Source organism: Buteo buteo, chromosome 4 (assembly GCF_964188355.1).
Source record: "Buteo buteo chromosome 4, bButBut1.hap1.1, whole genome shotgun sequence".
Classification (NCBI taxonomy): domain Eukaryota; kingdom Metazoa; phylum Chordata; class Aves; order Accipitriformes; family Accipitridae; genus Buteo; species Buteo buteo.
In genome coordinates this window covers 55910144-55931620 of record NC_134174.1, presented here as the reverse complement: position 1 = coordinate 55931620, position 21477 = coordinate 55910144, and the positions used below count along the sequence as shown (strand labels likewise).

The 21477-nt window shown below is 42.4% G+C and overlaps 1 protein-coding gene across 3 annotated transcripts in view; it reads left to right on the top strand.

The window, feature by feature from the left end:
• The window catches only part of SH3PXD2A (SH3 and PX domains 2A), a 269677-nt gene extending 248817 nt beyond the window's left edge, over positions 1-20860 (top strand). For all 3 annotated transcript variants that reach the window (XM_075026320.1, XM_075026319.1, XM_075026321.1), the window contains 4 exons: positions 3408-3742; positions 4611-4660; positions 6821-6940; positions 7071-20860. In XM_075026320.1, the coding sequence (XP_074882421.1) occupies positions 3408-3742; positions 4611-4660; positions 6821-6940; positions 7071-8963 (2398 nt within the window). In that variant the 3' untranslated portion in view covers positions 8964-20860. The remainder of the gene's footprint in view (positions 1-3407; positions 3743-4610; positions 4661-6820; positions 6941-7070) is intronic.
• Positions 20861-21477: the final 617 nt, after the last annotated feature.

Sequence of the window (21477 nt, the reverse complement as noted above, 5' to 3'; positions counted from 1 at the left end):
GAAATAAAAACAAATCCAGCAGCTTGCAAATGGAATCCACCTTAAAGACATTAGCTTGTTCCACCTTAAATATGTAATTTCCCCAAATTCCTGGCCATGTGCTGATCCTCATTTCCTGTCCTTCTTTTTCTTTTTTTTTTTCTTTTTTCTTTTTTTTTTCCTCCTAGTTTGCTTCCCTCTGGAGTAATTCCAGTGCTCTGGAGCTGGAAAGCAGATGTGACTCTCAGTCAGACTCACAGAGGCACTTCTGACTTTTTTTTTTAACATTCCTATGGTTTGAATCCACTTTTTCCTTCATGTAATATAAACGGGGAGGGGGGGTGGAATCACCGAGGAACCAAATCACTGCACCTAATTCTGTGATCCTCCCAACTGAATGCTGTAGAAGCTAGAGGTAATATTGGTGTCTTCCTTTATTTCACCCTGTGTACATTATGACTTTTTAAAAAAAAATCATTGGGACTCTGGAGAAGTGAAAGGAAGGCTCTGACCTGGGATCCTTATTACTGTTCTACTAAGTTCAGTGGATCTATGTGCTTCCCCTTATGATCATAGCTGGCATTAGCATCCATTATTTAATCTTGTTTTGTATCAGTTACTGTCACCTGGAGGTTATCTCCTGGTGCCCAAGTGGATTGCAGGACAAGTAAGTAGCAATATGTTAAGTAAAGCTTTTGCTATTTGCCTGCATCTTCATTTTGTGGTTCATTCTGAGCCTCAGCCCATGTGAATGAAGTGCAATTGGGTGGTGGTAGTGGCACTGAAATGAGGACTCTAGGATGGGGTTGTGAATATAAATGAAGAACATTTGTGATTCAACTGTTAGATGTGAAATGAAGATCATTACCACTTCAGGACTTCTCTGTTGCCTTAGTTTTCACCTATAAAATGGGGACATCAAGTAGTCTTCTAAGGTGATGTTTGCAAAGGGCTTTGAGATTGCCAGGTTCAAGGACTAAGGTGAAAAATGTAAGCCTATTTGACTTGCATATACTGCTTTTATTTGTGAAGTTGCACAAATAAACTGGCAGTTGCTGGCAGTTGCTGCTCAGTAGTAACTTCAGGTTGAATTTACTAACTCACAGAAGAAATAACCAGCACAACCTCTCTGCTGAAGATATGTTGCCCAGAGTTATTGACTGTCCAGCTATTGCTGCTACTATTCATTGGGAGAAACTGTGTGAGATCAGAGGTGTCTGAAGCGGCGGGGTTATATGGGCTGATCCAAATACGTACAGTTGGCAGGAGAACTAACAAGCCAGTACAGAACCTGCCTGTGGCTGCCTTTCTGATCTTAAACATGTTAAGTCTCCCACAAACTAAGACGGATGTAAACTGTTTTTTCTTGCTGATTTTGCACAATCAAGCTCTGTTGAAAGTAACTTTTGGAACTGGAGTGCTCAGTGCATTGACCAATGTGGCTTTCTCACAGACAAAAACCTTTACATCTCCAGATGATGTAAAGTTAGAAATGTCCTTTTAAAAAAACTTCCCTGATGCACAGGCAGCAGAAAGCATTGGTCAGTAGCTGTGCAAAAAGGCCATCAACTGCAAAAGGGGATGAAGCCAAAAGTCTTCATGGCTCGAAAATGGCACTGAGAGATGCCTTGCCACACTAGGGGATGTGTCATACATTAAGGCCTTTTTTCTTTTCTTTTTTTGGCTTGGTTTGAGGCTTATCAGAAAAGCCTCAAGGGGGACAGGATTGAATAGATCCAAATTGCATCTTGATATAGTATCAATGGCTAGACGCTGTGTATCTGCTCAAAGTCAAATCACTTCATTACCATTTTGCTACTTCTTGTTAGTCTTCATGCGGCAAGCAAAGTTCAGAGCTGTTGGGATGCTTTCCTTTGAGCCCAGAATCTTTGGAAAAAATTGTCACTAAACTCTCTGAGCAGGGGAGATCCCATATCTTTGCCTTCACGTGTGACAGAAGGCAGGTATGTAGGAAGAAGTAGCATCTCTAGTATCGTGGCTGATCTAGATGGAAGGGGAGGAAAAGGCAAGATTTTTGACAGAAAGGTCCTTGTGGTCATTGCTAGAAGTACAGCAATTGTATTTACTTTTGTACAGGAATAGTAATGAAGAAGTCTAGGGAAGCAAATCTACAGTGCATTTTCCTGTTCTCCCCATAAAGTCCCAGTGCTACTCTTGAGTGTCTGGATGTGGTGAATGAGCCCAGGGTGTGCCCTGGTGCAGAAATCTCAGCACAAACCTCAGAATCCAAGTGTTGGCATGACAGAGTTGCTCATCTGCCAGGGAATCATTTGCTGATATTCCCCCCGCCCCAGCTCCTTCCTCTGCTGTCTAATGAGTCTCCATTTTCATTAAAGAGCCTTAGAGTCCTACTGTTTTAACCTTTGTATTTCCTGCAGATTTCCTGAGCACCAGGATTTTAATGGTGCCTGCTTTCCCACTTACAGTTCAAGCGCCTGCTTTGGGTATCTTGAGAGATTAAAGGGAGAAAGGTTTCAGTGACTCACTCTGCAGCAAGTTAGGGTTTCATTAGGGAAAGCAGAGTTCATCCACGTGGTCCTCCCTGGAGTCTGATTGTAATCTGAAATCCCTGCTGAGGTGTTAAGAATGGCAGGAGTTAGAAAAACCATCTTCCCAAAAGCCCAGTTGTGAAAGAATGACTTCAGTTTGAAGTGTAGCATGAGCAGCTCAGGCTGGTGCTCCGGGAACATGTACAGGATTCAGATGTCTGTTCAGATTTCCCAGTTTATTTCTTCAAATAGCCCCTAGCTTGTTTAGGAAAATGAGTCTCCATCAAAGCCATTTTTCCTTAGTCAAATTGTTTCTCGACTTTGCAGTGCTAGAGGAAGCTGCAGTAGTTTGAGTCCCATATTCTCCATAAGAGAAGCTGATCATACAGGACTGGGAGTTAGGGGAGGAGGGGCAGTGTTCGTTCTAATTGCAAGGGGGGAGGCTTGCATAAGGGCCTTATAAACTGCAGATGTAGGGGCTCTGTACTGGGCTCTGTACACCCTTATTTTAGCCCTTTTTCGTTTTGAGTTGCCACTAGGAAGTATTAAAACTATAAAAATATTTTTCTCATTTGCTGTTTTGCTGTATGGGAAAATACTGAGTTTGCCTAGTACTGTCTAAGCGTGGCATAAAACAAACTGGTGGTGCCCTTTGCCTTGTGAGTAACTATTTCTTATCCAGAGAGACTCCTTCCTTAGGATGAGAAGTGGCTTTTAGCAGCACTCCACAGTTCACTGCTAGCACAGCTGACTTTGAGATGTGTAATCAATAGGTAATAAACGGAAACCACAAAAGCTTATCCAAGAACCACAAATTTTGGTTTTTGCTATCATCCATCACTTTTGCCTTAGCTATTATACCTGAAATGCGTGAGAAGGCTGTGTTTGATGTGATGATGTTTCCTTTTGCATCTGCAGGTATCTAGGCAAAGAGGGCTGGGCCCCAGCTTCGTATCTGAAGAAGGCTAAAGATGATCTCCCATCTAGGAAAAAGAACTTAACTGGGCCAGTGGAAATCATAGGAAACATCATGGAGATCAGTAACCTGCTGAACAAGAAATCATCCACTGACAAGGAAACTCAAGCGGAAAACGAGAATGCAGAAACCCATATCACTAAGAAGGAAATCAGTTTGCCCATCCTGTGCAATGACTCTAATGGCAATGCCATGATGACCCCAGACAAGCAGGCTTCCAAACTGGCCCAGGGATCCCCAGCCATAGCAAGGATAGCACCACAAAGAGCTCAAATAAGTAAGGCAGTAAAGTAGTCTGGGTTTCCACTGGCTTGCAATGAATTCTTGTTTTCTGCCTTTCAGGGCTGGCATTGCCTGTCAGCTAAGGTCCCATGTGTCCTGGCCTTATAGCTGAGTCCACACAAGCAGATCTTTGCATTGACTGTAGATCTGCAGGGAGTCCAGGACATTGTCCTTCATAAGTAGTGATAAAATTTAATTTCACTTTATACAAGGGCTGGCTGGTTCTTCTTTATCTTAGCCAGTATGTTTTTACTTTTTCTCTTTTTCCCAGAGAAGATTTTTTTCCTTTTAGACACTCTAAAATGTGCCCCCCACCCCCAGTAATGCAGATGATGTGATGGTGTGTTAAAGTCAAGCAGACCACCTGTGTCTTCTCTTGCGTTTGTTCTGCCATTTTCCTGGGGGCAAGTTGCTATAATGTTTTTACTACTTCATTTGCAAAATGCAGATGCTAACGCTAGACTATGCAAGGACTGGCAAGATACTATGATAGAGGACAGTGTGAGTGTTATTAATTTAGTGGATTATTTTTACTGCTGGGGGGAAAACTAGGTATTAGGCCAATTCTTTGCTGGCCAATCTCCAATGGAGCTGGTCAGTTCCAGCAGAAAATACAATCCACTACTTTCTGGCAGTGATTTCCTCTTAAATTTGCTGGCTTAGCTGAGATGAATAGCTAAGCTACCTTGGTATTTCTAATATACCCTCATAGTTTCCTATCTTGTTTCATAGAGATGCCTTAAATATTGCAAATACTGATTTCTAATATTCTCAAACTGTGTAACAGCAGAGAGCTGCTGAAAAATGTGTTTAGCGGTACTTACAAAGTTAAATAAACTCTCCCTTTTCCCTTTCCTGCTCAGGTTCTCCAAATCTAAGAACAAGGCCGCCCCCACGAAGAGAATCCAGTCTGGTTTGTATTGGTTTATGGTATATGTTAGCAGTGGGGTAGGTGTGTGTGTGCTTTCTGATACTTTCTACAGCTGTACAAGGTGTGGAGTGTATCTGAGAGATCCTTTATTTGCATGCCTGTTCATTTTATTGTGTAAGTATTGAGCAGACCTCTGGACATCCTGATGTTAGTTGGGGATTTCTGTTTTTCAAAATGTTGCCCCAGCTAAGCAGGTATTGAACTGAAGAGGGAACATCCTAAAGCTACTATGTTCTGTGCCTGAGCATTAAAGGCCATTTGTCTGACTCAGAAGGTTTAAAGTTCCTCTGGGTGTCTTTAGCCCAGACTGGTTCTTTTGACCTTCTCTTGGCTTTAACAACTGGGAACATCTCCCCATCTTCCATCGCTACCGTATTTGAGGTGGCTAAGCTTCGCTTTTGTGTATGTTTAAAGTGACTTGGGATCCTGTGGAAAGATGTGTGCTACAGGAATGAGACCTACTATGATTGTTTATCCTCAAAGCTAGAATTCTGGTATTTTGAGACTAGGACTGTCATCTTCAGGTAGGAACTACTCAGTAGTCTATTTGCACAGAAGTCATCCTAATAACTTGTTTATAACTAGGCAATACATAGTGTTTAATCTTTGCTGTACTCTTTATGAGCAGCATGTGACTTGTAATTTTTCTGTGTCAGCTCAGATGCCTCTTAACAAACTAGATGAATAGCATATTAGCATTTTCTTCCTATTTCTCTTTGCATTAGTTTCAATTAGACTTTATTTTGGCAAGACTATTACACTTAATCCCATGCTAAAAATAACAGTGATAATATATGTGAAACCCTGAAGATGTCTGCTGTTTCCAATTATCTTCATTTAATCCAAACCATCCTATTATCTGAAGGCATTTTATTATGCTGCACTTCTGCTGTATTTCAGCATTTATAGTGCAGAAACATCCAATTATAACATTGTTAGACACGGTTCCTAAGGTGCAGTGATGCATTCTCTGTGAAATGCCACACGCTGTGCGTGATGAAACATGGATTGTTAGTTATAAGGATATCTTAGAAATGGAGGAGCGTGTGAATAAAGCACAGTATCCAATTTGCCTTTCTCCCATGAATGGCTTAGGATCATTCTGTGTCTTTGGCTGTCCTGTATCTGTCTGTGACAGGTCTGACCTGTGTTCAAGAGATCCTGACATACTGCAGTTCTTGTGTTAGAACCATAAGCAGTGAAGTGCAGAAGCTGTGAAGCTTCACCATCATCTAGTTGTTCTGTAGATGAGCAATGGCTAATCTGAAAAGCTTTCAATGTTGAAATTCTTGAAGGGACTCTTATCCCATTTATCACCTTAAAAATAATTGTAACGAACTCTAAACTGTGGCAGCTTAATGCGAAGGCACTTCGCTTTTAGAGGAGTCTGGTATGCTGCCAGAATGGCTGTAAAGAGCAGTGTCCTGCTTCTCATGGAGCCTCTATGAAATTTAAATGCAGGTTATGTTGGGATTGAGTAGAATTTCTGGGTCTCTGTTACAGGGAGGAACTGGAATCTTTTGATCCTGTAGTAAAGTACTTCCTTTCTCCTATAACTTCAGTTGAGCAAAGCTCTTCATAGGCATCTATGATATTATCCTTGTATCTTGCTACAACAGATGCCCATTAGCTCATATCACTGACTATTTCAGATTGTTTAAAAATCCAGCAGCAGATTAAGAGCAATAATTTATTAGGGTTACATTTTAAGGTAGTATATTTGATGATAGGCAGAAGTTATTACAGGCCTGTTGCAATGCAATTTTCTGCAGTTGTGGCAAGCCATCCAGAACTGAAACTTTCTGGACAAAATCTCAGAGTAAATGGGCTGTTGTTACTGTGACGGGAATGGCAGCTCATGCTTTATGGCCCATCAGTAAAATGTTTTACTGTTCAGGTAAAGATTATCACAGTTTTAATAGCTGGTGAAGGTGGCATGAACAGTGCGTATTTTGAAAGGCTTCTCTCTTGTGGCCCATCTCAATACATCAGCTTCCACTCTGGAGAACTGGGAAGTTATCGTTAGGAAGTAGCACAGGAAGAAGGAAGAGTTTTAGTGAATAAAGGCAAATATTTTTTCATACTGCTGTTCAGCCCACTGTTTCTTTGGTTTAATTGAACAAAACTTCCTATTTGCCTTAGGGTTTTCAGTTGCCCAAACCACCAGAGCCACCCTCCGTGGAAGTGGAATACTACACCATTGCAGAGTTCCAGTCATGTATCTCTGATGGCATAAGCTTTCGTGGAGGACAAAAAGCAGAGGTGAGCCTTAACAGTGCAGCTGGAAAAACTGTAATATTTGGCTATTGCAGGGGATTGGATTGAAAGGGAGGAGTGGAAAGCAATTGGTTGAGATTTTTGTCTAAGTAACATATTTCTTGTCATCTCTTAGGTTATAGAAAAGAATTCTGGTGGCTGGTGGTATGTGCAGATTGGAGAGAAGGAAGGATGGGCTCCAGCATCTTACATTGACAAGAGGAAGAAGCCAAATTTAAACAGAAGAACCAGTACTTTAACGCGCCCAAAAGTTCCTCCCCCAGCACCTCCCAGTAAACCAAAAGACTCTGAAGAAGGAACAACTCCTGGAACAGTCTCTTCAGGAGATAACCAGGACTCTCCCCACAAGCTGAAATATGAAGAACCTGAGTATGATGTGCCTGCCTTTGGCTTTGAGTCAGAATGTGAAGTGAGTGAAAGTCATCGAGAAGAGGGCACTCCTGAAAAACGACTGTTTCAGCCCCTCAAGCCCTCTCCTGTGTCATCACTTCAGAAAGCAAAGTTCAAAGTAGGAGAGTCTTCAGAAGATGTTGCTCACGAAGAAGAGACCATCTATGAGAATGAGGGATTCAGGCGTTATGTGGAAGATGCTTTGTCCAATAAGGAATCCAGTGGAGACTCCGATTCTCAGAAAAGCTCCTCTCTCTCCTTGATCCAAAGGAATTCTCCATGTTCCAGCTCTCCTAAATCATCACTTGTGAAGCTCAAGATGGACAAAAACGTCCAGCCCGAACTTGGAAAATGTCACTATTCCAGGAGCGAGGAGACGAAACCAAGGTCAGCTTCAGATGTTGGCTTACGTAGCATTCCAAGAACAGGCATGAAGAAAGAGCCTGGGCAGAGTCCTTCCATTAGAGCAAAGCCAATTGTTAGGCCCAAACCCTTCCTGAACAAGGCAGACTCTCAGAGCCAAGAAAAGATGGATATCAGCACTTTAAGGCGTCAGCTGAGACCAACTGGGCAACTCAGAGGTGGACTTAAAGGTTCAAGAAGTGAAGAGTCCGAGAGCCCCCCACACACAGCTGCTGAGAACCAAGATGATCCTGTTAGGAGGAGCTCAGCTGATCTGATTACAGCTCCTTCCCGTGGCATTTTCTGCTCTAGCCAACCAGCCAAAACTGAGCAAGAAAATGACTCCAGATGTTTCTATGTGACCATTGACTCATACCAAAAAGTACAGGATTCTGAAATTTGCTTCCCAGCAGGAGTAGAAGTGGAAGTGCTGGAAAAGCAAGCCAGTGGATGGTGGTACCTGAAATATGGAGACATGGAAGGCTGGGCTCCTTCCCATTATTTGGCTCTCCCTGATAACCAGCGAGAAACATCAGGAGAGACTGATGCTTCATTTGCCAGGAACAGGAAAAATGAAAACAAGTCAAACAGTTTAGAGAAGATAGAGAAGAGGGTTCAGGCTTTGAACACTATCAATCAGAGCAAACGCGCAACACCACCCATCCCAAACAAACCTCCTGGTGGTTTTTCAAAACCATCAGGGCCAGTCAAAATGAGGAATGGTGTGAGGCAACTTGCCGTCCGGCCGCAGTCAGTGTTTGTGTCTCCACCACCAAAGGATAACAATCTGTCATGCTCCTTGCGCAGAAATGAGTCTTTAACAACTACAGATCATCTTAGGACCGTCCGTCGGAATTCTTCCTTCAGCAACGCATGGTCACAGCCCGGTGACGCAAAGGGAAAGCAGCCTGAGCGGTCAGGTACAGAGGGCTCAGAGACCAGCTCCAACCTCCCTGCCCAGAGGAATGGGATTCCTGTGTCCACAGTTAGGCCAAAGCCCATTGAGAAATCCCAGTTCATCCACAACAACCTCAAGGACATCTATGTTTCCATTGCAGACTATGAAGGGGATGAGGAGACTGCAGGGTTTCAGGAAGGTGTCTGCATGGAGGTCCTCGAAAGGAACCCAAATGGCTGGTGGTACTGCCAGATCATGAATGGTGTGAAGCCATTCAAAGGCTGGGTGCCCTCAAATTACTTGGAGAAAAAGAACTAATACTGCAATATCTTTAACCTCCCTAATTTATACTGTTCCTGCTGTGTACATGTGGAAAAAACAATTGCTACACAAAAAGACGTTTCCCTGTGCTCCAGTTTGTACAAAGGGACAAAGGAGTCTATGCTGAGGACAAATCTGCCATGTTCTGGAGAGGTTTGTGGGGTTAACGTGTTGTAAGCAACCATGAGGAAGATGCAGCATAGTCAAATGCCTTTTTGTGAAGTTGTTAATAATCTTGTATGTGTAACAGGGTATGACATCCCATCTTTCCCGTTATTGATAGGAAACCAAATGTGTGCCTTTTGTGAGAGAGAAATACACATGCATCTACTTGGGGAGTTTTGTGCCAAACTGTTTTACAATCTTGGCTCCCTTTCTCCTCAATCTTGTCCGTACGTGGAATACCCAAGAGTTTTGGATGTGTTTCCACAACTTACAGTGAGAAGCGAATGGAAGTTTCTGAAACACAGAGGGACTCTAATTCTTTGGAGATGTTCACTTTTTTTTTAACTATCGTCAACAGTTGGTTGGTCCAGAGTTGGAGCCTTTTCATTGTGGAGAGATTTGGTCTCTGACTTCAGCTGTGTTTTGTTGTTACTGCTAACTCACCAGAAAAGGCAATCAGGTGGTGTTGGTTGGGGCCTTTTTGTTTCCTTTCATTCTGTCTTGTTCTTTCAGTTGGGATTTCAGGTGTTCAAGGGCAGCGATGCCTACTGGTGCTTGTAAAAACAAACCTACAAACCCCATGCTTAAGCGCGTTGATTACTTTGTAGGCTCCCTATTTAGTTCTGTGCCTGACTCCTGCCAGGTGATCCTGGTTGATTCTCTTCCCAGAGTTGGGTTTCTCAAAACTTGTCAATATCAAAATGTACAAAAGTCCCCTAAGACACTAAAGACAAAGCTGTCAAATGTGTTACTTCTGTTTTTGTGATCTGGTCCGAATCCAAGCGTGCTGACTGCTGGCGGGGCTCACCAAGGTATTAGAAATAGCCATAACCTTCTGCAACATCAGTGTTTACAATGGGGGGGGAGGGGGAAGCCATCAAACTCAGTCTGCACATCCTTAATTTGTATATTTTTGGGGAATTGTTTTTGTGTGTTTTGTTTTTGTCTTTGTGTGTTCTGGGTTTACTTTTTTTTTTGTCTTGTTTTACCAGAAGAGACTTAAAACTGAAGTAGGAGCCAAATATGTGTTTCTGTTCCCACTTGAATCCAGAAAGTACATTTGTACTGGAAAGTGCACCTGGGCTTCTCAGGCTCAGAGATTTAATATCAAAGCAATTAGGTCTACAATGCGTTTAACCAGGAAGCTGCCTCTTCTAGTTCCATTTCTGTTTGCCTTTCTTAACTCGTGCTTTGAAACGTGGCACATGGTGGGGCTAGTGTGGTGGGAAATGGAAGAGACATCCATTGGAAAAGGCTAGGAATGTGGAGTTATTCGTGAGGTAGCCAACTCTTGTACTGTAAACATCATTGGCTAAATCCCTACTGTACTTAAGGAAGTCATGCTTTTTTTTTTTTTAAATGGCCTTGTTAATCACTCAAGATCAATACCTAGTTCCTTTAAATAATAGGCAGCATTGTAAATCTGTTTTAAGGGGGAGGGAGCAGACCATTTCACTACTGTTTTACACAAAATGATACATGCCCTTTTTTCCACCAATTTCATACCGATTTGGCTTGGAAGGTGAAGGTTATAAAGACTTTAAAATAGCTGGGATCAAGGGGCTGAGTAAAATAGCACAACAATATCGTGTGTTACTGGGGATGTTTCTCTGCCAAAAAAAATTTACACAATTTATACGTTGTTCTTGTCTTTATTTTTTTTATGTTGTTTGGGGTTTTTATTAATTTCCATGGTAACATTAAGAGAGTTGCCTACAGCTAACCTGACTGATGTCCTTTTGGTAGCTGAAACAACATCCAGGTGCCACAACTGGCTATGAACAGTGCTGTGGTTCAAGCAGCTCTCTGCATCCAAGTGGGGAGGAAGGGTGTTTGATTGGGATCCCTTTAAATTGTGGTGGCAGGAGGAGGTGTATCTGCACAACAGCTCATATCACAGTGTATGGGGTCCTCTTTGTACCTTAACGTGTTACCATATAATATATATGTATATATCCAGTTAGCTACATCTTACTGGATGTGTTTCTGAGGCATTGTGGCCCTGTCTCTCATACTTCTCCCCATTTTTAGTTGTACTAATATGGTAGCAGCCATAAAAGACTGCTGGAGCTGTTGTGAGATTATAATAGAAGTATTATATTCTTCTGCTGGACAGTATTAAATAGAGCAATACATAGAGTTATCTGCTAGATTGCAGTACTAATAGTAGTGACTTAGTGACTCGTATTAATGTTGTTATGATTTATTTTAACAATAATGATGCGGAAGTGGTTCATTATTTTGAATTAATGCACTTTAACAATAAAAGAAACCAAAATGGAAGCCAATGCAGAGAACTAAGTGCATTATTTAAAGGTGCAGTATATAATTATCATTTTCTTGAAGCACATATTTATTAAGAATTAACTTATTATTTAAAATATTCTAAAGTTTTGTTTAAAGACATTCCCACTAGGTCATCTCTTTGGGGGGATGTAAAAGCACAGCTCCCAGATCTTCTGCATTGAGCCACTGAATTCTCAGAGTATGGTGTGGCATGACGTGAGCCCCTACCCAAGGAGAGGAAAGCAGCACATAGATGGGAGAGCCCAGACTACTATAAATATTCTCACTTCCATCCAGCAAAGCCGAGCCCAGAGCATCTCTGAACTGCAGGAGTCCTTGCAGGGTTTGGGGTGGCAAAGCTATTTTTGGCAGACAATTGTGGCACCTGGCTGCCGTGTGCCTTGCACGAGGCTGGTCCCCGGTGGATGAGGGCTCGCTGCAAGGCTCCAGCTCGTGTGAGGGCTTCAGAATCTGCCTGTGAAACACGGACCAGCTCTGTAACAGACGTCAGTCTGTCCCACAGCTCCCTTTCCACCTTGCTGGCTCACTTCTCCAGCTCTGGTTTTTGCAGGGAGATGGTTTGCCAAGCTCTAAGCGGTGCAGGAGATGACACAGAGTGAAGGTGCCTGCAGCACTTCCAGGGTTTTCTCAAGCAGCAGCCCAGTGTCTCATGGCTCAACTGCTCCTTTATCCCATCTTGAAGGCTTCATGGCCCTCTGAGGAGAGGCTAGAGCCCATAGCTTGGCTGCAAAGCCAGGCTCATGGCCTCGCTCTTCCCTCTGCCCCTACCTGCACCAGCAGAAAGGATGGCGTGCAAATGACCTACTTGATGCTAGAAATTAATGTGGGCCACCGCCTGGGACGCTGGGCTTCCTGCCTGGTGGGAAAGCTTTGATTTGGGCTTCCCTTTATTTGGTGGCTGTTTTAACTGCTTGTGTTTAAAAGGGCAGTTTTAAAGCAAATACCCCCCCAATGCAGTTTTACCCCCTCCCATCTTACCATTGTCACAGCATCTCTCACTGATCTCTTTTTTGATTCTTTCAACTGAGAGATACTGGGAAAAGAAGTACTTTTTCCATTGGCGAGCAGCTAGTTTTGGTCAGCTCCACTGATACCTGAAGTAGCAAGCCCTTTCCACTGTTAGCCGTGAAACAGAGCGAAAGGCCTTAAGCTAAATCAGAAAAGCTGACTGCAGGGCAGGAAAACCTGGCAGGGTGCCTCAGAGGACAGTGTAGTGCTAGAAGTGTTTTAGCTCTTTTCTAAAATGTTAATGTTGCCTTAAGCTTTATTTACTAAATTTGTCAGAACTGACACTGGATCAAGAGCAATACTTAAATGTAACGTACACCTCAGTGAACACTCAATGCAGAAATCAATAGTACTGTTTAAATTTCTCTTTTTCTGGTTTATTCTTGAACGAGATTAAGAGGAAGAGCTCTGCAAGGCTTGGGCAAAGCCATTTGCAGCTGAAGGGGGCCCTCCTCCGGGGGGAGAGGCGGCTGCTGTCATCGCATTGCTCTCACCCGCTGTCCGTGCTTTCCAAAAAGTCTTGAATTTGGACCAGCAGAAAATCCTAACTCCAATGCCAGAGAACAAAATTTAAGAATGTGAAAATTGTGTCTTACTGTATACTGCAACTTTAATAATAATGAGCACTTCTGAGTTCGTTATTGAGGTTTATATAATGCCTGAAAATTTTAATTGCTGGTTTCCCTTGTCTCCCCTTTCAAAACACTTTCTCATAAGAGCAAGAGTAATACGTTTTTGTTAGCAGCCCTTCCCCGTGGGAGGCAATTCCTGTTAATTGTTTTAGCTCTCACGCCTTGCAGTGGGTGGGTGTAGTCATACCTACCAGTCCTTTTCAAGCCAAACTTTTCAAGATAAAAGATGCGATGGGTGTGTGTCGGGATACTTAACTGATGTGTCTAAACAGGAAGTTTTTAAATCGAGGTGTACAAAAATAGCAAACAGACAATAATGAAGGATTGAAATTAGCTCACAGTTAGACTCTTGAAAAAGGAATTTCATGTCTGCACGGGTATAGCCAAAAAATTGATTTGGCCCTTGTGGATACATACCCCAAAAACTCCTTCCGTTATGATGCTATAAAGTTTGACGAAGGCATTATATAATTGTTTTCATCACTTTCAGATCTTAATGAATCGTATTTTATTGTAATATATATTCATTGCTTTCCTCAGTTAAAAAGAAAGTTACTGCTTTTATCTTATATGAAAAACAAGGGAATTTGATAAAGCATTCATTATTTTCATATTACTAGTATTAACAGAATAGAACTAGTACTATTTAATTTTAGATCTTCATAGCTAGCTTGTTAATAACTCATATTTTCCTGTGTTGTATCCTACTATTTTTTTCTATTTTTTCCCAAATACTCTGCATTCTTGAGAAAAAACAAATCCAATGAGTGGATAAGTGCAATATTCATAGAATAAACAGGCCCCTCATCCAGGACTTGGAGTGGAACGTGCAGTGTGAAATGTTTGCAATTCTTTATTCATGCACTCTTAGGGGAAGGGGGAATGCAGGGGAGGGGGCAGCTGGATGAAAATAGGACCCTTGGGTAGGTAGGGACTGATAGCTGGGGTAGTTTGGGGTGGGAATGGCTGCTTTTCATAAAAAAGCATCACCTGTTACTGAAAGTATAAGGATTATGCAGCATGTTGCCAGGATTATGTATAGGACTTCTGAGCTATGCTTGAAACACTCTGTATGTCATCTATGCATGATACTGTCTTCTGGTATGTCTCTGCTGGTTACGTCCTCTGTTACGCTTCAGAATCAATGATAACTTCAGAAAGGAAGATAATTCTGCTGGTGCAGTCCCAAGTTTTGATACTGTATTGTTACTTGTATTTATTGCGAGAGCTATGGGAACATTTTCACAGGTCCTTATTTCTTTTCTTTCCTTATCGTTAACCTAAGAAAAAAAGTCCCCATTTTATCTGGGTTAGTTCTCACTTGCAGAATTTCACAGCTGATTTGGGTATTGATTTCATATTTCTTGGCTTGCAAAGGTTGATCTCTCAGGTCCAAAATGAAGTTGGGCAGAAACTTTGCTCTTCAAAGAAGTTTTGTCTCAGATTCTATTTGAATGGAAGGAGAACTTCCATCTGTCCAAAATAATGTGACCTTCCAGGTAGCAGCAAAATCTACTACCTTTGAAAAACTGGACTGTTTTCGTAAGATGCAAGAGAAATGTGAAAGCCAGAGCATTTGATTCTCTGAGCTCTGGGAAGTACATCTCCTGTGGCTCTAGTTCATGTCCCTGGAGAGGGGGTGTACCTCAGCTTTCTGCTTAAGTTTTTGTCCTGCTGTTCTTAAGTTTGTCAGAAAGCCTTAATATTACCAGAGACCTTTGCATTCAAACAGAACAACTGAATTCTGCAGCTGTACTGCAATAGTATCAATTACATGATTTTGGAAAACCTCTAATACTTTACAAATGAATCTGGTTTTGAGGAGCCAACTTAATTCTTTCACATGCTCTTGTCTAAACTGGCAAGAAGTCCATGAGCATCAGTAGAGTTACACTGACAGAAGACCTGCAGTGGAGCAAAGTGCTTTGTGGGCGCTCAGTGTGGACCATTCTCAGCAAAAGCAAGCACCGTGCACTCGGTTCCTACACCTCCAAAGGGTGCACAGGACTGCTGAGCCTCAGTGCTGCCATGCCATGATCCACTTCTCTGCAGGTCTCACAGCTTTTTAAAAACAACTGGAGCTTTGCTGCTATTTGCTGGTGGCTTCCCATCACCAGCAGCTCCTTCTCTGGCAACTTCAGATGCTACTTAGTCTCGTAGCAAAGTGCTGTGTATAAATGCAGTGTTTGATAGCTGCCAACAGGACCAATATGATGGTCTAAGAGCAAATGTTTGTGTAAGTTATTTTATTTTCATTTGCTTCTAGTTGCTTGGTGGAAGCAGGGACCACCAATGTGGCGATGCGTGGGGAATGTGTCTGCACACTTGAACTGTTTGATGGCCTCTGCTAGCTCTGCCCAGTGTTTGTATTTCTCTTTCTCTCCCTCTGTGCTGCTCAGTAGTCATGTCTGTTGTGTGTGTCTGTAATTTTCAAATAAAGTACTGTATGTAGGGCTGGATCAGAAGCCCCCACAGTCAGTTGACTTTGGGTTGGGATGTAGATTGCTGTTGCTGCTTTTCCTCCCTCCTTAGACCCACCTTGGAGCAAAGCACAGACGTCTGTAAAAAGTCACCCATAACTCTAGTTTGGTGTATCAGTTTTGTGGGGTGTGCATGCATTGCCAAGGGTGGAACGAGGGGATCTTTTTTCTTGGATGCCCTCATATCAGGGCTAGGGCTCTGCAGCGATTCCTGGAGCAAAAGCTGTGCCGCACCGCGTGCGGACCTGACTGGTGTAGGCAGAACAAATTAGTTTCTCCCATTTTATAATATCAGGGCTGGGCTGGTCCCATCAACAATGTTCTTCATTTGTTCTTGCATCAAGGTAGCATTGATTCTAGTTGGAGAGTGCAATTTTTTTTGTTTTGTGTTTGTTTTTTTTTTAATAAATAAATTTGGTTTAAAGCTTCACACTGGCGTTTTACAGACCTGTTCTTGTCAGCATAAGCCACTACTGTCCTGAGTTGAGATTCCTGTTTGTTACTGAATCAAAATAATGGGAATTATGTTGATAATTTGGAAAGAAATGAGGCACTATATTGGCAGGGGAGAGATAGATAAGATATGAGGGAAAAGATGTTTCTAATAAGGCCATAAATTATTGGGTCTGACACTGCAGGTGCTTTCTCTGTATAGATGGTTTTAATACATCACTGCTCTGTGTTAGGTTTTTTTATTATTGAGAAAAGTTGAGTTTTTTCATTCCATGATACACTATGACAATCTGTATCCTGAAGCCAATGATCCACCAAAGGAAGAAAAACATGGGTTCTGTGTTTGTTGTAGCTGAGGCAATTTGTGTGTCTGGGAGTCTGCATACACTGAGGTTCGGCTGAGGGAGCAGGCAAGAGTGGCTGTTCCAGGTCTGCCTGCGTCAGCCCTCTGTGAAACAACCCTGTGCTAGCGGCACTTCAGGGAAAGTGTCGGGCTTAGTGATTTTTCCCTGATGCTCAGGGTTATTTGATTACAATGGTACCTGTCTTTCTTGGTCCCTGCTTGGTGGAGGAGAAAAACAGAGGGGAGGGAGAATCACTTGGCACTGTAGGGAGAATTTTTAAAATATAACATTTAGTATTAAAACAAATATTTCAGGCTTCTCCAGATATTCCCCTTCAAAGCTGTGTTAGTGACTCTGATGTCTGAAATTTAAGCAACATGGCAGCTTTCTCTGTGCAGACAGTTCTTTTATGGTTTGAGAGCTTGTTCTTTAACTGCTTCTGGGTCACCAGGGAAGCAGTAATAAACAAAATCCCATCATCACCCTTGGGGTTTGGACTGGGGGGGCATCAAATTCTGTTCTGACTCTGGGTCTCCCTGAGCATCCAGATGCCGTTTGTTTCCATCCCCTAGAAGCAGGACAGAAGAGAATAGTGCAGTCACTGGAACTTAGCCTGTAACAATTAGTAAACTGGAACAAATAAAAAAGGAATTAAAAATAAACGGTTTAAAAAATGAAATATTTTGGTGAATAGCTGACTTAACTATTTCCTGTCTTGGGTTGCAGAGGGGGGAGTTATAATTGTTTCCAGTCTCTAGGAGGAATTTTTCTGCAGCATGCTGAATAGGCTTGCTGAAAAGTCTTGCTCATTACTCATGATGAGTTCAAACCTAGAGTACTGCAAAAGCAAAGTGTGTGTAGCGTTACAATGACTTTTTTGTACTGAGGGTCCAAACTGAGAATTGTGGGGTCAATAATGTACAGAGTAGGTGCATTTCTGCTGTCTGGCTAACTTCACATTACATCAGTGCCATTCCTTTATTGCAGATTTAATTGCAGACAGCAGCACTCGTTACTCTGCTTGCAATGTTTGGGGAGAAGCAAGCAGATGAGCCTCCTCAGTTAAGACTCAATATCAAATTCCATGTCAGGAGAAGTCTTGCCAGCAGTTTGATTGATTGCTGCTTAGGCTGAAGTTTGGATGCAGATAACTCAAGGTGGGCGTTGAAAGCAGCTCAGCTGGACGTGTACATCTCTAGCTGTTTCCAGAGCTGTTAATTAGCCAAAATTGTCTCTGGAAATGATAGGTAGTCAATTATTGGGAGCCTAAACCTGTTGTCGAATGAAGGCTGAAATCTTTTTGAGCAGTTGTGCTCCCCTCCAGTAGCAGAGCAACTGCACGTGTCTGGACTGGAAACTGGGTTTTCCTGTCCCAAATTTGTATTTGGAAAAAAAAAATAAAATCAATCTAGGCCCGGTCTAAGTGAGATTTTGCAGTGGGTTTCCTGGGTGGCTGATGTTCTTAATGTGACCTTGAATATTAGATGCAGTTGTCATTTCTGTGTTGGTGTAGCGCTCCGTTTTCTGGTGGTTAGGTGGTGGGAATGTACCTGATGGGAGCTTGGGAGAGTATGTCGGTGACCAGAGATAGAGAAATGTGTGGCTGGTCTTAGTGTGTGTGGTCAAGTTGGTGACACTTTTTTTGTCTTTTTTTGTTTGTTTGTTTTCTTTTTAACATGGGAACCATTCTGTCTGTTAAGCTTGGGAAAAGGTCTAGAAGTTGGTGTGGTTTCTGTTGCAGAAGGAATAGGAGAGCTTTTTTTTTTTTTTTTTTTTTTTTTTTTCTGTTTAAGAGAGTTTATGGGCAGGAGTCCATTCAGTTTGGTTTGGGTTGCAAGGTAAGCCAAGAGAGGAAGAAAATGAGTCTGGGGAAACCCTTTTTCATGGTAACAGCTTTGGACCATATTTTCTTGTGGCCTCTGATACAGCTCCACTGAAGATAGTGGAGTGAATATTGTTCATTGTGCAGATGCTGGAGCTTTTGGCCAAGTATTAATTCTTTCAGAGCTGACAGGTATTTTGACATTCATGGCATCACTCCTTAATGTACCTATAGCAAATGTGAGCTAGAGACAGAAATAATAACTGCAGCTTCATGCATTGCCCAATTTTTTGTTTAATGAACTTGAGATGATGACCAGTTAGATAAAACTGTTTGTACAGTGAACAGCTCCTGCAAGGGTCCAGATGTGCTTGGGTCTCTGAGATGCTTTCCTAGGAAAGGAAATAATGTGCATGAAAGAAAATTTTGCCTTTCTCAGTCACCCCAGTAAAACTGAAACCCAGAAAAATGGCATTTTTTGCACTTAACAGTATCTTTTGCTATTGATGGCAAGAGTTATTGTTAATGAGGGGTCAGATGCCTCAATCTGAACTGGCATAAAACAGAAGACCTTTTTGTGAATGGCCCTTGAGTCTGCAGGTAAACAAGGTAGATTTGATGCAGTATAGAGTACTAGTTAACAAAGATGAGTAATTCCTCTATGGGCCAACACACAAGATGCATTATCAGTGGGGAAAACACAGCTCTCCTTTTTACCAAGTGACACTGTAGAAATGTCCCTCAAGTTTTAGCACAGAACAGCTGGGGACCTGTGATGATTTAGCTGATACTTACAGTACTGTGGGACCTGGTTCTGTGACTGGGACAATAGAAGTGCGTCTCTGTCCCAGTGAGAATTAATGAAATTATCATAGCACAATGTTTTCGTTTGCTCTGGATGCAACAGTGGTGGTGGGAAACAGTTGCGCAAAGCATTATCTTCCCCCAATCCAGACTTGCAGACTTTAGTGCCCAGTCCAGAACTGGTTTCAGAGCTGTCCTCATGGTTATGTCATAGGCCAAGTGCAGTAAATGCAGGGTTGAATATCACCAGATCAGCCTGTGTCTGCTCATGTCACAGGCGTGGGTGACTGGGTCAGGGTTTTGCTGCCCTGGATGGGACAGGGGCAGCACATGAGGGGCTGCCCTCTTCTCTGTGACTGCCAAACGGCCACATGCCGTGCCCAAGTGCTTGCTCGGAGAAGTGCAAAACAGTGTAAAGCAACTGAAGTTTGGGGGTTTTCCCTAGAGCAGCACATTCTAAAGCAGTGAAGTAAAACCAAACATTTGTTTGGGGGATTTTAATAATGTCTGCACCTGTAAAGGTGAAAACTCTGCATAGGTCTCTCAACAGGGAATGAGAAGCACAAATGGTCTTGGGCAATTGTGCATGTGAAGATGCAGAGCAAAAACTTCAGATTGCTGTGCCTAAAAGTAGATCTCAGCATTTCTCTTTAGGCGTTTATTAGATCTGGTGTTATCTTGGAATTGAACAGCATTTAATAGTGGTTAATTAAGACTACTCAAAAACTCGTGGAGGAAAAGACAAGACAAACTGAGTTCTGGACACTTGTAGAGGAGGGAGTTGCAATAAATGTAAAATATTGCCAGGTGCTTTATGAACTTCATTTTTATCCTAGGATTGTCACAGATCTTTGTGACTGTATCCTGGCCCACACTAGTGCTGTGGCACAGCAACTGGGTGCTGACACTTCTCTGCAAAACTTCACAGCCATGCATCTGTGAAGGGCATGTGTATATTGGAAAAGATGAGCCTAAAAAGGGCCTGGAGTAACATACGCTTGATAAAATAGCTCCTGTTTTGCATGTTCCAGATATGCTGAAATAACTTTCATTTAGGCAACTTCAGGTCCTTCCAGGCATCTCCCATCACACACCCTGACAGCATGCAGGCGCTGCAGTCTGCCAGGTTTTGGAGGGTGGCAAATGATAGTGGAAAGGGAAATTCAGGAAGCACACTGTCACTGCCCTTCCTGTTCTTCAGCCCTGCCCGAAGGCAGAGCTCTGCCTGGCCAAAGCAGGACCAGACCCTTGGCACGGTGTTTGCTGTGTCCCACAGGGCTGAGCTCAGCTCTGCCAAGCTCTTTGAGTGATGTTCTCTGGCACTGTGCACTGCTGCACAGCGATGATGCTCTGCTCTCCATGTGTGCAAGACCTGGGGAGGTTGTGAGGGACTGCCAGAGTTTGAGGGCTGTTTTCTCAGAGTTATTACAAATTCTTGCAATGTGAACCTCTAATGTTTTCAAAGACTCAGGCAGAAAGGACTTGCTAAAGAGACTGTACCTGTCATCTCCCAGTTCATTGATTGCTTGGACCAAAGGTGGTGCTAAATCTGATCTTTGTAATATTTATATTTTGTTGGACTTTTTTTTTTTAAGTGTTTGATAAAACAGATGCAGTGTCCTTCTTACATGAGAAATTTAGTCCCGGCTTGGGACATAGCAAAACTCACTGGACCTTCAAGGCCCAGAATTGTTGCTTGTTAACATTTGAGCAGGCTTGCAGTGTTCTGGGGGGAGGTGGGAAAAGGGTACTCTATCTTCAAATGCTTGCAGACTGTAAGAATTGACTTGTGATTTTTTTTGTTTGTTTGTTGGTATTTTGTTTACATTGCCTCTTATGCCCTAATGAAAAAATAAATTTTTGACCTTTTTAATTGTGATCCAGTTGGTTATTTTGGTTTTTTTTTTTCAATTTTTCAGTACTGTTTTAATTCCACTTGTGTTTGTCAAACCACTGAATTTAGCCTTCCCAGAAAAACTTACAACTTATTTGTACATGCAATTGCAAATTTCAGCTTAGGCTTAAATGGATAAAGGAGCTTCTCTTGTCCCCTAGCCCTGAGTTGTTATTGTATGCTGTATTTTTGTCTCTTTACTAATCAACAAAATTTTATGGACTGCTCACCTCTTCCCTCAAATGTGAAGTCTGTGCTGAGCAAGGTTTTAAGGTTTAAAATACTCTGTCGGGATGTTTTTTGGAGAGGGATGTGGCATCAAATCCAAAATAAGAAGAAAAGCATCCTTTTACATGAGTGGCCCTTTGGTTCTGTGATAAAAGGGTTGTTCTGCAAGCTGGGATGAGCCCTTAACACCCCTCCGTGCAGGCTGCAGAGCAGGCAGTGCTTGAACACAGGATATTATGATCTGATCCTGTAAGGTTGCTAGGCCCTACTGACTTCTCTTACCCGGCTTTGAAGGTTAGAGGCCCCAGATAGCTCAACAAGTAGAAGTTGCTGCGTGAAGCAGCAGACAGATAAAACTGAAGTTTCTCCTAATG